The 13,650-nt window shown below is 32.3% G+C and overlaps 3 protein-coding genes across 3 annotated transcripts; all 3 read left to right on the top strand.

The window, feature by feature from the left end:
- Positions 1-2,521: 2,521 nt before the first annotated feature.
- LOC18011061 (protein STAY-GREEN LIKE, chloroplastic) lies at positions 2,522-4,542 on the top strand. The gene is made up of 4 exons (XM_006393689.2): positions 2,522-2,850; positions 3,638-3,982; positions 4,062-4,208; positions 4,299-4,542. Exons 1-4 carry the CDS (start codon positions 2,677-2,679, stop codon positions 4,401-4,403), a joined length of 771 nt encoding a protein of 256 aa, XP_006393751.1. The 5' UTR covers positions 2,522-2,676; the 3' UTR covers positions 4,404-4,542.
- A 315-nt stretch (positions 4,543-4,857) lies between these two features.
- On the top strand, positions 4,858-6,768 carry LOC18010901 (pentatricopeptide repeat-containing protein At1g43980, mitochondrial). The gene has a single exon (XM_006393690.2). It carries the CDS (start codon positions 4,858-4,860, stop codon positions 6,766-6,768), a length of 1,911 nt encoding a protein of 636 aa, XP_006393752.2.
- A 3,935-nt stretch (positions 6,769-10,703) lies between these two features.
- On the top strand, positions 10,704-12,516 carry LOC18011130 (AAA-ATPase At1g43910). The gene is made up of 3 exons (XM_006393691.2): positions 10,704-11,195; positions 11,284-11,854; positions 11,928-12,516. The coding sequence occupies exons 1-3, from the start codon at positions 10,762-10,764 to the stop codon at positions 12,360-12,362; spliced, it is 1,440 nt and encodes a 479-aa protein (XP_006393753.1). The 5' UTR covers positions 10,704-10,761; the 3' UTR covers positions 12,363-12,516.
- Positions 12,517-13,650: the final 1,134 nt, after the last annotated feature.

Here is a 13,650-nt window from a genome sequence, read left to right on the forward strand (position 1 = left end):
TTTAGAACGCCGAACTGACTTCTCTTAGGACTTAGTTCAAAATTCTAAACGTTCGCCTTATCGATACAAAGGACACTGTCTCCAACCTGTTCACTCAAGTTCCAATATACCTATTTTCTTACAGTCAACTCTCCTGTCAAAATCAAATCTTTTTTTTTTTGGCAACTAAATCTTTTTTATATTACGGAAATTTTAACTTCATTATATTTTAACACAAATTCTTGGGTTCACCCACTCCTATGGATAAATCCCTTTATTCACCCCCTCTTATTTGAGTCAATTAGAATGTGACATGTAATATTATTTTTAAATAAAAATAAAAAACGAAATTTAAGTAATTAAAACACTCACTCAGATCTTTAATAAATATATATATATATATATATATATATATAATGTATATAAATATTAATATTTTTTAAAGGTTAATGGATTAAAGTTTAGAATTTAGGGATTAGAGTATTAGGGTTGAGAATTTATTATAATTTCTTTTAAAATTTAGGGATTAATGTTTATTATTATTTTTAACTTATTTTTAAGTTTACAGAATATGGTTTAGGGTATAAATATTAGAATTTAGGGTTTAAAGTTTAAGATTTAGGGATTAGTGTTTAAAATTTCAAAAATAGATCAAATAGTTATATAAAAATATGTGTTTATCCAAAATAAATTATAAATAAAATTTTATATTATTGTTGGGTTCACTATTTCCAATTTAGGGTTTATTTTTGTCCAATTAGAAAATTTTGTGTTTAGAGTTTATTTTTGTCCAATTAGATGATAATCATCTTTATCATCTCTTAAACATACTTAGTAATATTAAAATGTAGGGTTTAGTGTTTATTATTATTTTTAACTTATTTTTAAGTTTACAGAATATGGTTTAGGGTATAAATATTAGAATTAAGGGTTTAGGGTTTAAAGTTTAAGTTTTAGGGATTAGTGTTTAAAATTTCAAAAATAGATCAAATAGTTATATAAAAATATATATTTATCCAAAATAAATTATAAATAAAATTTAATATTATGGTTGGGTTCACTATTTCCAATTTGGGATTTATTTTTGTCCAATTAGAAAATTTTGTGTTTAATATTTAAGTTTAATATTATGTTTGGGTTCACTATTCTAATTTATTGTTTATTTTTGTCCAATTAAAAAAATTTGTGTTTAAAATTTAAGTTTAATATTCTGTTTGGGTTCATTATTTCTAATTTATTCTTTATTTTTGTCCAATTAAATTAGTTTATGTTTAAAATTTAAGTTTAATATTATGCTTGGGTTCACTATTTCCAATTTATGGTTTAGTTTTTTCCAATTAAAAAAGAATTTTAAAAATATGCAGTTTTGATAAATGTTATTTTTAATTTTATTACATGGCATATTTTCATTGGTTAAACTAAGAAGGGGTGAATGAAAGGATTTCCCCCTAGGGGTGAACCCAAGAATCGTTCATATTTTAATCATCTTTATCATCTCTTAAACATACTTAGTAATCATATGGATCAACAAAAACTATAAATATTTAATAACTAGGTGATTACCCTGTGCGGGATAAATATTAATCATAATTTTTTATTCGAATATGCAAATATAATATATATAAATACAATTAAAAAATATTAACTGATATTTATAATTACAAATTTATGCACTGATTATACAATTACAAATAATAATTACAATTACATTTATTTTGTAGTATAATTTCATAAATGGTAGATAATTATTGGTTTTATAATTAACTTTAATAGTATCTTTTATATGAATAAAATTATACATTTGAATATACTAAATTGGATTAATACGTTCTATCTAACCGGTTCAACATCAGACTAAGATATTTATATTTTAATAGAAAAAAAATAATTATAATATGCATGAAAAAATTAGAATTTTTTATTAAATGGATAATATGATTTTTTAAACAAAATTAAGATCAAAGAAATATGATATAAAGAAATATAATGTTTAGTAACTTAAGTAATATTATGTATTATTTTTTATAAATCTCTTGTTAAGAAATAAAAAGAAAAAGAATATATTTACAAATTAAATGTTAAGTATTAAATATATAATGATATAAACTAATCTCTAACCAAATTAATGCTAATGGTAAATGATGTAATTACTCTAGTAAAATAAGCATTTTTATATGTGTTTTGAAAAACTCTTTTATAATGACACATCAGCATGACATTCTTATAAATCACACATGATATAAAAATCATTTTTAAATTGTCATTCTCTAATAATAATAGAAGATTTGGAGCTTTAATCGGATAAAAATTTCAACGTGAAAAGTTCTTAATAGTTTTTAGAAAATATTAAAAATTTCAAAGTTTTTAAAGTTCTTTTCCCTCAGTTATATTGACGTTGAAGCCATAGCTCAATTATCTAGAGGGAATTGCTTACGTGGAACAACTCTCAGCTCAATTCCCACCAATCATAATATTTCGACTAATAATTAATAATATGGAGGAAAATCCAAATTGAATCTGTAAAAATTGTATTTGTGTGGAGAAAGAAGCTCAAGAGAGCGAATTTGTGGCTGAGTGTATCTCTGAATAACATTCTTCCACATCTCTCTCTTTCTCTAACAAAAATGGTGGAAGATGAACAATGAAGAAGAATCATTGTTGTTGTTCATGCATTAACCCTGTTGTTATGTTCCTCCCATGGCCTGTTACATCGTTCCTTACTACCACTATCCCGTTTTGTCTCGTCCCAATCGAAAAATCATCGGTCAACATCACCGTTTCTGCGGCAAGCTCTTGAAGACAAGAATTAGGGTTCCTAGAAATTCCGCCATTAGCGACGGTGGTGTCTCCTACAATACTTTAGTCTCCGAGGTGAACAATTCGTTCTATCTTGTTTGAATTTTTCACTAAATGTCGTGAGATTTGTGTACTGAGAGAATTACGAAAACATCTTAATCATAATCAAATGTTGTCTGTTGAATTGGATCTGATTATAATATGAAATTTAGCTTCGTGTTCAAATGGTACCAAAAAGTCTGCATATTTAGGTCTTCAAATTGAGAAAGGATCGTCATTTGGGTGTTTTTAATACACTTTAAGATCTCTTTCCAGGTTTTTTTAACTGAATCTTCTGATGAATTCAGTGTTAAAATGGTACCAAAAAGTCAGCATTTTTAGGTCTTCCAATTGAGAAAGGATCGTAATTTGGGGTTTTTTTTTTAATGATACTTTAAGTTCTGTTCCAGATTTTCTTAGCTGAATCTTCTGGTGAATTCAGTGTTCAAATGGTACCACAAAGTCTGCACTTTTAGGTCTTCAAATTGACAAAGGATTGTAATTTGGGGGTTTTTTTAATGGCACTTTAAGTTCTGTTTCCAGATATTTTTTGCTGAATCTTCTGGTGAATTCAGTGTTCAAATGGTACCACAAATTCTGCACTTTTAGGTCTTCAAATTGAGAAAAGATCGTAATTTGTAGGGGTTTTTTTTTACGAAACTTAAGTTCTGTTTCCAGTTTTTTTAGCTAAATCTTCTGCAGTGCTCAATGTTCAACTGATACATCAATACTTCTTATTCAATGTTGAATTGACATGTTTATGTAGTGGAGTTTACCTCAGATTGTGAATGTATTTAATGGTGTGGATATGATTGTGAATTAGGCTGTGAGGATTTTGGTTCCACAAGCAAATTTTGATTCCTCCAAGCTCAAAGTGGAGTTCTTAGGAAAGCTACTGGAGAACAAGACAAGCGGAGGGATCATTACGCCGCGTACGTATATCCTTTCACACTGTGACTTTACTGCTAACTTAACCTTAACCATCTCCAACGTCATCAACCTGGATCAACTAGAAGGCTGGTACAAGAAAGACGATGTGGTTGCTGAGTGGAAGAAGGTGAAAGACGAGTTGCGATTACATATTCATTGTTGCGTGAGCGGCCCGAGTTTATTACAGGATGTGGCTGCAGAGCTTAGGTATCACATATTCTCCAAGGAACTGCCTTTGGTTAGCCCTCTTCCTTTCTTCAATTGGTTCTTAAAAAATATGAAAAAAAGATATGAGCGATCTAACTCTTTGGCATTAGGTACTAAAAGCTGTGCTCCATGGAGATTCGGTTATGTTTAGAGAGAACCCTGAGCTAATGGATGCTTATGTATGGGTTTATTTCCATTCAAGCTCACCTAAATACAACCGGATCGAGTGTTGGGGACCTCTCAAGGATGCTTCAAAGGTATATAATCTAATTCGCGTTGCTAGACTTAGGCTTCCTTACATACCAAGGCACGAAATGTGAAATCTCTGGTTTTGTGTGTTTTTAAAGGGAAAGCAGAAAGGAAATCATCAAGGCTTCTTGAGTTCAACTACTTCGAGGAAATTGATTCGGCCTAAATCTATTTTTCATACCCTATTTACATTTCTTCTGTGAGACAAGTTGTACATTCTCCTTTTCTCTTTTTGCAAGTGATGTAGATTTTCTTGATGAGCATCTGACACAAGTGCTATGTTCCAAACATTCAATTGTTCATACTCGGAATTTTTATGAGAATCTTGTTCGCAACCATCTTCATCCACTTGCTCATGCTCAAAATGGGTTATAAACCCATTTTATAGGTGATGATTAATATGGAAATTTTGTTTGGTTTCTGAACTATGGTTACTCGCTGAACGCTTTGAGCAATGTTCTAGATTGCGCTAAGCCATATACGTAGGAATCGTTGTCCTGTTGGGTTACCTGTTATTGTCGGATCATCTGTCAGTGATCGGTCGTGGATATACTGGTCCAACCGGTCGGTTCAGTTCGGGTTCAAATACTGGTCAAACTTTTAAATCAATTTCTTGGGCTTTTTCTATAAACCACGAAAAAAAATCTCCGCACATGTATGTTCTCATTGTTCCGACGAGTTCATGGACATTGCATGCCGTCATCTCTATACTTTTCGCGCGTAGACCGCTCTTTGCTTTCAAAGTGTCCGACTTTAGCCAGAATCGTCCATGCCCAGCTCGTCAAAGTTGGGTTAATACCCAATACCTATTGGGGAAATCGCTGTCTTCAGCTCTACTTCAAATCCGGTGCCGTCATCGATGCTTTCCGATTGTTTGACGATATTCTGGATAAGAACACGATAACCTGGAACATATGCTTGAAGGGTTTATTACGAAACGGTTATATCAATCACGCACTTGACGTGTTCGACGAAATGCCTGAACGAGATGTTGTAAGCTTTAACACAATGATTTCAGGGTTGGGTTCTTGTGGGCTTATGGAAAATGCGATCAGGATTCACTTGGAAATGCAGAGATGTATGATTGGGCCAACGGAGTTCACGTTTTCGATACTCGCTTCTCTTGTTTCTTGTGTTCGCCATGGGGAACAGATTCATGGTAATGTTATTTGCAGCGGCTTAAGTTTGTCGAATTTGGTGGTGTGGAATTCACTGATGGATATGTATAGAAGGCTAGGAGTTATCGATTATGCACTATCTGTGTTTTCAATTATGGAGGATAGAGATGTGATCTCGTGGAACTCTTTGATCTCGTGTTGCTCGGATTATGGCAAAAAAGAAGTGGCTTTGGATCTGTTTTGTCTAATGAGGGAAATGGGTAATCAACCGGACGCATACACGGTCTCAACGGTTTTATCTGTTTGCTCCGGTTTACGAGACTTGTGCAAGGGTAAGAAGGCTATTGCTCTTTGCATCAAGATGGGATTTCTTTCTAACACCATTGTTTCAGGAGCCGCGATTGACATGTTTTCAAAATGCAACAGATTGGAGGATTCGGTTAAGCTTTTTCGAGAGTTGGAGAAATGGGATTCGGTCTTGTGCAATTCCTTGGTCGGTAGCTATTCGTGGCATGGTTTTGGAGAAGATGCTCTCAGGCTCTTTATCCTCGCTATGAGGCAGAGCGTTAGGCCTGATAAGTTCACCTTCAGTAGCGTTCTGAGCTCGATGAATGTTGTTATGCTAGATCAAGGAGCTCAGGTACATTCTTTGGCTATCAAGTTAGGGTTTGAACAGGACACGGCAGTAGCCACCTCACTCATGGAGATGTACTTCAAAACAGGATTAGTTGATTCAGCAATGGGAATGTTTGCCACAACAGATGAAAAAGATTTGTTCTTTTGGAACACCGTGATAATGGGTTTAGCAAGAAACAACTTAGCAGCTGAGTCCCTTGCCATTTTTCATCAATTGTTGATAGACAGAGCTCTGAAACCGGATAGAGTGACTTTAATGGGTGTCTTGGTAGCATGTTGTTACGCTGGCTTTGTTAATGAAGGAATTCAGATATTCTCTTCAATAGGAAAGACTTATGGAGTTAATCCTTGTAATGAACATTACGCCTGTATAATCGAATTGCTATGCAGAGCCGGTATGATCAACGAAGCAATAGATATCGCAAAGAAGATGCCTTTTGAACCAAGCTCTCATATCTGGGAACCGATTATCTGTGCATCTCTGGATCTCGGATACACGAGACTCGCTGAGACAGTAGCAGACATAATGTTGGGATCTGAACCAGAGTCGTCGTTTCCTTATCGGGTTCTGATTAAGTTATACGAGATGACTTGGCGCTGGGAGAATTCAGTGAGGATAAGATACGCCATGAATAAACATAACTTGAAATGCGCTCAGGGATCGAGCAAGATCGGTATAAAGAGTAGTGTGTACATCTTCGAGGATGACCAGTTGCAGATTCATGGAGGTTATGATACTTGCGCAACCTTGGAATTACTGTCTTGGGATTCTGACGATCAGAAACTTCATTGGTCTGAAGAACATTTTTACTAACAAGATTACTTTTTATTATCAAGAACTCCTAAGTTCGATTTAGTAAGTTATTTTTTAATCTAGTTTAACATCAGGCTGTATCAATTAATCGTGGAGCTCGAACTAATTTTAATATTTCATTCCACTATAAAAGTAGTTAATAGTATTGCACAGTACACTGATGTATCGAATTTGATTATAAGATGTATTTTTCGTATCATTGTTATTAAGGGTCTCTATCACCTTCTTTTTCTATGACAACTTGAATTTTGGAGTAAATTAATAGAGTCGTGACAAGTTGTTCTTGTTTTATTTTATTTCCATTTCCTAATTTAGTTGCTTCTATTTTGACAAAATTAGGATTTGTGGAGTTGTATTTGATTTTGAAAGATGCTACAAAGAGACCAATGAAAATTCTTGAGAAGATTTGCTTCTTCATTTATGAGTGGCATTTAAAGGCGAAAACTAGCTACAAAGGCCAACACTGGAACAAACTACTCAAATAATATAACACACGAAATTACACAATTACAATAACAACAGCATAGAAAAGGACAAAAAAAAAAAATTTCCCTCGGTAGGCGTCATAACTTCGTACAAAGTGTTTTGAAAGCAAAGAACTAATAATTTTTTTGCTAAATGTAAAGAGCTAATAATAATGCAAAGAAAGGTCTAGAGTTCTTTTTTTTAACTACAGTAATTTCGTTATTCCAATCAAACAAATTCACAGAATACTTCATCTTCCCACACGAAAACGAAAGGATCTACGCATCATCTATGATCTATCACATGTTGTGTAGACTGTCGAGTGATACCGTTTGTTTATGTACATACTTTTTCCCAATATACATGTAATGTAAGGCGAATAGTGAGTCACAAATATAGTACCATCTAATTTCGACTCACACATGTCACACTAGTTAGTGGATGTTTAGAGTGGGTCGAGAGTAATTAAGCGGGTGTATGTGTTTTGGACGGTAGATATAAGCATATGTTTCGTCTAGACCAAATTTGCATGCGATACATACATGGTACAATTATATAAAGCTTATAATTTTGAAAGAAGAAAGAAGTTTGATGTCAAAAAAAAAGAAAAGAAGAAAGAAGTTTTTCGCTTTAGATTTAGGGCTTTCAGATCAGATTTGTTCTGATGTTATATAAAAGCTTAATATGTTGGTTTCATACAATTAAAAAGTGTTGTAAAATTTTTTTTTTCTTTAAACCTTGTTACAAAAATTTGTTCTGATGTTTTATAAAAGTTTTGTGTTGTGGATGATATATTTTTCGAGGAAGGCATGCACATGCCTCTTCTATGAGGAAAATTTTTGGGTTCACTTGTAGAGGATAATTTATTCATTTACCCCTTTTCATTTTGATCAATGAGAATTTGTTATGTAATATTATTTTTAAATAAATATACCAAATTAAAATTAAAAGATTAAATATTCATCAAATATTTAATTAAAAATATATATATATATATATTATTAAATAATGTATATAAAGAGTAGAATTTAGGGTGTAGTTTTTAGTTTAATTTTCTTAAGGTTTATAGATTATGATTTAGAAGAGTATACAGATTAAAATTTAGGATTTAAAAATTAGAATTTAGGGATTATGGTTTAAAATTTTAAAAATAAAAAATGATCATATAAATATATATTTATTAAAAATAAATAGAAATAAAATTTAATATTATATTTGAGTTTACTATCTCCGATTTACGATTTAGTTTTTTTATTTAAAATTTTGAAAGTAAAACAAATAATTATGTAAAAATATATTTTTATTAAAAATAATTCTACATAAATTTTAATATTATGTTTGGGTTCACTATTTCTAAATTAGTGTTTAGTTTTTTTTAATTAAGAAAAAATATTTAAAATATGCTATTTTGGTAAATTACCTTAATTGATTTTATTATATGGCAGATTATCATTGACTAAAATGAGTATAAAATATATTATTTTGATAAATTATTTTAATTGATTTTATTATATGGTAAATTCTCATTGGTTAAAATAAAAAAGGTGAATTCGTCCTAGGAGTGAACTCAAGAATTGTTCCGTCTACGATGTCTATAACAAATTTACACTCCATCCAAATATAGAAAGCTTTTATTTTATGAAAAGAAGTTTTTAGGTTTAGATTTAAAGTTTTCGGATCATATTTGCTTTGATACTAAAGTTGAATGCATTTGCATAATATTATTAAAAGGTGTTACAGAAAAAAACTGATTATGAGAAAAATGAATTTTAACACACTCACATATAAAATTTTCTTTGCCTTTTTTTTTCTGTAGTGTTTACTTCATTTTTTTTTGTTAACTGTCTACCTAAGTTTTTTTTTCAAAACAATTGTGTTATATTGACACAAATCTAACTAAAAATTAAATTTAAAAATATATATATATATAGTGTGAGAAAATCAACTACTGCATTCTCCTTTGGACCGAAAGGTGCAACAATGGTTAAATAGCATGGTCGTTAAATCGTAGGGTGTATAATTACAGATACATTACACTTACACTATAGAAGTCACCACAAGTACTTTATAGACTAGATTCATTTTATTAAAAAAAAATTGCCATCTGGCACGACCATCTTTACATTGGTCATTCAAATTAATAAAGAATACAAGAATCAAACAAATTACGACCCTCCATTTAGAATCTTTGTAACTTAGCCAACAAGTCCTTTCTCGTTTATTTATTTTTCCTTTTCTATTTTCTTTGAAATAGACCGACCACTCTCGTTTGTTGTACATAAGTTTCATGCACACGTCAGTTTCCACCAATTTCCTTTGCGTGTAATAATTTACATACATGTATAATTTATCATTTTCTTTTTCTTTTGTTTTTTCTCGCAAAAAATATATCATATTGTTTAAATCCCGGCATGCCACTTGTTTTGTTGTCTAGTGTCCACCAGTATTCGTCGACTATGGCTCAATGAAGAATCAGGCTGATTAACTACAAAACTCTTGATTTAGCTTAGACCAGACTAAAAATCTCATCAACTTCTATAGGCTTTGATTTTTGTAACCTGAGTAATTGCGGAATGGCGAAATTTTTTTTCAAAATTGAATAATCTACTTAAAACTCATTTTTCTGGATAATAATTTTTTTTGTATTTTTTTCAGCAAAAATGCAGATTGCATTTTTGTGTTTAGTTTTTAATTGCATTAGTTTTTGTTAATTAGCAAAATATTTTCAGAATTGTGTTTTTTTCTGCCATTCCATTGCTTACAAATAAATTTTCTAACTATATTTGTTACGAAAATCCAGAGACATAATTGATATAACACAAATCAATAGACAATATATCTTGATGAAAAACTCATCTTATATATTTTAGTTGAATATCATTGTATATATTTTGGTGCAGCCGTTTCTTGTCACAACTCATTCAACTGGAATGTTGTGGTAATCTTCAAACTCTAGAAACTATCATGTTGTGGATTATATTTGGTAACTAAAGAGAACTATAGTTTTTGGAAACCCTCCAAAAGCCATATTCAAATCATAGTTTTATCACTTAAATCATAGTTCATAATATATTTGCACGCCTCAAACCTAATCACTTGTACTACAACGTCGTTCATTTGTTAATTTGCATACATAGATAGTTAATTTACGTATATCTTAATGGAAAGTTAGATCTTAAAACAAATATAGTCACAGATAGGAAAAGGAATTTCAATTTGTTTACAGTTGTGTAAAGTCTTTTTTCTTAAAGTGAGATGTGACTCGCATTGTCTTTTTCTCTTGACTTAAATGACGTCTCCCACTTTCTCATCTATGCTTGGAGATTTCCACCAAGTTTCATACAATTTCCCTAAAAATCTAAACTTTCTTTTTTCTTTTTTTGATTATACAAACTTTTTTTTTTTTTTAAATGTTGAAAATGCAAACTTTCTTGCTCACCACTCTCCAACTCTTCATAAATAAGCTCATAACTCTCTCTCACTCTTTACCAAAGCTCTTCATCATCATCTTCACTAAAACAAAAAAAAATGGCGACTCTCTATAATCAAGTCCCTTCTGTATCCGCAGTTTTCTCTCTCTACACATCTTTTTCTGCAATCACGATGCTTTTCCGTACGATCCTCAACGAGATTGTGCCTAAGAGAATCCGAGAATACATCACTCTGAAAGTTGTGGACTTCTTCTCGTCTTACTTTCAGACGAATTTCACGTTTGTGATTGAGCAACGGTGGGAGTTTGTCGAGAACCAGACTTTCCGTGCAGCCGAAGTTTACTTACCGACGCGTCTCGCCGGACTCTCCACCGGAAAACTCCTCGTGGGTTCGAGCAATCTGAAGAATCCAGCGGCTGAGCCAAAACTCGGAATCCCAGTCAATACAAAGATCATAGATGAGTTTGAAGGGATTCATCTTGAGTGGACTCTTCACTCTGTTGAGAGTAAGAAGTATCTCCCAGAGAAACGGTACACTCTGTTTCTCACATATCTTCGACTCTAATCTTGATTTCTTTTTATCTTAACACTATTTGTTTGTGGATGTTTTATGTTTCAGGTACTTTCATTTGACATGTAAGAAGGAGTTTCGGGAAAAGATAATGACAGATTACTTCACATATTTGGCTAAATCAGCAGAGAAAATAATGAGCCATCGTGAGAATCTCAAGATCTATACTTATAACCAAGACCGGTCAAAATGGGAATCTGCTATTTTCGAGCACCACACGACCTTTGAGACCTTAGCCGTTGAGCCACAACTCAAGAAGAGCTTGATCGACGATCTTGATGCTTTCTCTAAAGGAAAAGACTTCTTCAAAAGCGTGGGACGTGCATGGAAACGTGGATATCTTCTTTACGGTCCACCAGGTACCGGAAAATCCTCTATGGTGGCTGCAATTGCTAATCACATGAAGTACCATATCTATGATCTCCAGATACAGAGCGTTAGAGATGATGGTGAGTTGCGTGAGATTCTTACCTCCACCAAGAACCGGTCAATTCTTCTCATTGAAGACATTGATTGTGGAGCTGATGCTTCTCGTAGACGACATAAAAAGAAAAAGGAAGACGATGGCGATGAAGATGATGGTGAGCCCCAAAAGCGCAAGAAAAAGTTTGAAGTTGGGGTAAGTCGACAAAAATTCCTCTGTTTTGTTATAACCTCTGTTTCTGAAGCTTATAAGTCAACCTTCTAAACAGATATCATTGTCCGGTCTGTTGAACTTTGTGGATGGGCTTTGGTCGAGCTGTGGAGAAGAAAAGATCATAATTTTCACAACCAATCACAAGGAGAAGCTCGACCCGGCATTGTTGAGGCCGGGAAGGATGGACGTTCACATTCTCATGGACAATTGCACTCCCTTTGTCTTCAAGAAGCTTGTGGCTCTGTACCTCAAAACTGATGACCATGTCCTGTTTGATCCCATTAAGAAGCTTGTACTTGAGGTGACTGCAACTCCAGCTGAAGTCACACAGCAGCTCATGGCAAGTAAGAATGCTGATATTGCACTCAAAGGTCTACTTGAGTTCCTGGAAAACAAGAAGATGACAAAGGAAGAAGATAATAGAGTGGAGGATGAGGGAGAGATTGAAGATGCTGAGACTAAAGAATCAGAACCAGAAACAGAAACATAAGTGGATCCCTAGTGCTACTGATCATCTTGAAGAGTAATTAGAAGTAACTCTGTATTTCAGTTCCTTTTGGCAATAAATTTCATTTCTTTCAGACCAGATGAGTCAAATTGTAGCTGAATTGCATGTTGATGTATGAATAATTATTATGCATAGAGTCTCATAAGTATGATTTTTCATTTATATAACCACTATATGATTGAAATCAACCTCTGAAGATGAAACATTCACTTCACTGCAGAACCATGTCCAACTTTGATCCTTTCTCAAGAGACCTTGAATCGAACAACAATGCTAGTGATATTTTCGCAGCTACCCGTACGTATGCTTCTTGCACCAGGTTTGTTGCTGTTCCCGCATCTGAAATGTGCAGTTCTATTGCGGTTACTTCTTAGCTAGGAAGTCAGATCCTTGTTTCTGATGGATCTAGAGAATGTTTGCAACAAGTCCGATTACTAGAAATGTGCGTTTTTTATTTTTATTTTTATTTTTTATTTTTTTTAATTGAATGTAAAATTTTATTCAATCAAAAAACTATTGTTACATCAAGTGCAGCTGTTTTTAAAATATAATTTTGAATCTAGATAACATTATAATAACTAAATCCTAGTTGAGAACAGGATCAGATTTCCTTCTAAAGAAAGGTCGCCTTGGAGTCTTATGATGCTGAGTCTGTTCCGAGTAGTCTTGTCGATGAATTTGATCAGTCGGACTGGTGGGGATAGGTTCTCTCCATGTCTTCGCCTGTTTCTCTCCATCCATAGATCATATATTGTAGTTTGGAGCCTTGGAGCATATAAATGTTTTTTAATAATTATTATCTTACCGCTTTAATACAAATATTATCCAAATATTTAATATAATAGCATATTTAAATATAAGATATTAATATTAGCATATTACAAGTATTAAATATTATTGTTAGTTTTTAAACATACTATATGATAATTAGGTGAACACGATAAACATAAATATAACATATAACTATAATAGCAAACAGGTATCTACTAAAAACTACATACGTTTTTTTAATTTATCCACAAATGTTATCAAAATTTTTACTATGCTAGCACTTATATGTGTTAGATATTATTGTTAGCATATTACTTTAAGATTTTTTTTTAACACATTAACACACCATATGATATTTGGGTTAACACAAAGTTTTGAGGTGTAAGTACACAAAAGAACTCAAATCTAATTTATGTAAATATAAGGGTATTTTTATCAAATTTTTGAATAAGAGAAAGAACTAATTATCAATTGCGCATTGCTATAAACTTCATTTTCA

This window comes from Eutrema salsugineum, unplaced genomic scaffold (genome assembly GCF_000478725.1).
Source record: "Eutrema salsugineum unplaced genomic scaffold, Eutsalg1_0 scaffold_7, whole genome shotgun sequence".
Taxonomy (NCBI): domain Eukaryota; kingdom Viridiplantae; phylum Streptophyta; class Magnoliopsida; order Brassicales; family Brassicaceae; genus Eutrema; species Eutrema salsugineum.

Bases quoted from the DNA above. Each gene is read 5' to 3' on its own strand.
- LOC18011061 (XM_006393689.2), top strand. From the start codon at position 2,677: ATGGCCTGTTACATCGTTCCTTACTACCACTATCCCGTTTTGTCTCGT. The intron at 2,851-3,637 runs GTGAACAATTCG...ATTGTGAATTAG, and splicing joins ACAATACTTTAGTCTCCGAG to GCTGTGAGGATTTTGGTTCC. The intron at 4,209-4,298 runs GTATATAATCTA...GTGTTTTTAAAG, and splicing joins CTCTCAAGGATGCTTCAAAG to GGAAAGCAGAAAGGAAATCA.
- LOC18010901 (XM_006393690.2), top strand. From the start codon at position 4,858: ATGTTCTCATTGTTCCGACGAGTTCATGGACATTGCATGCCGTCATCT.
- LOC18011130 (XM_006393691.2), top strand. From the start codon at position 10,762: ATGGCGACTCTCTATAATCAAGTCCCTTCTGTATCCGCAGTTTTCTCT. The intron at 11,196-11,283 runs GTACACTCTGTT...TTTATGTTTCAG, and splicing joins AAGTATCTCCCAGAGAAACG to GTACTTTCATTTGACATGTA. The intron at 11,855-11,927 runs GTAAGTCGACAA...CCTTCTAAACAG, and splicing joins AGAAAAAGTTTGAAGTTGGG to ATATCATTGTCCGGTCTGTT.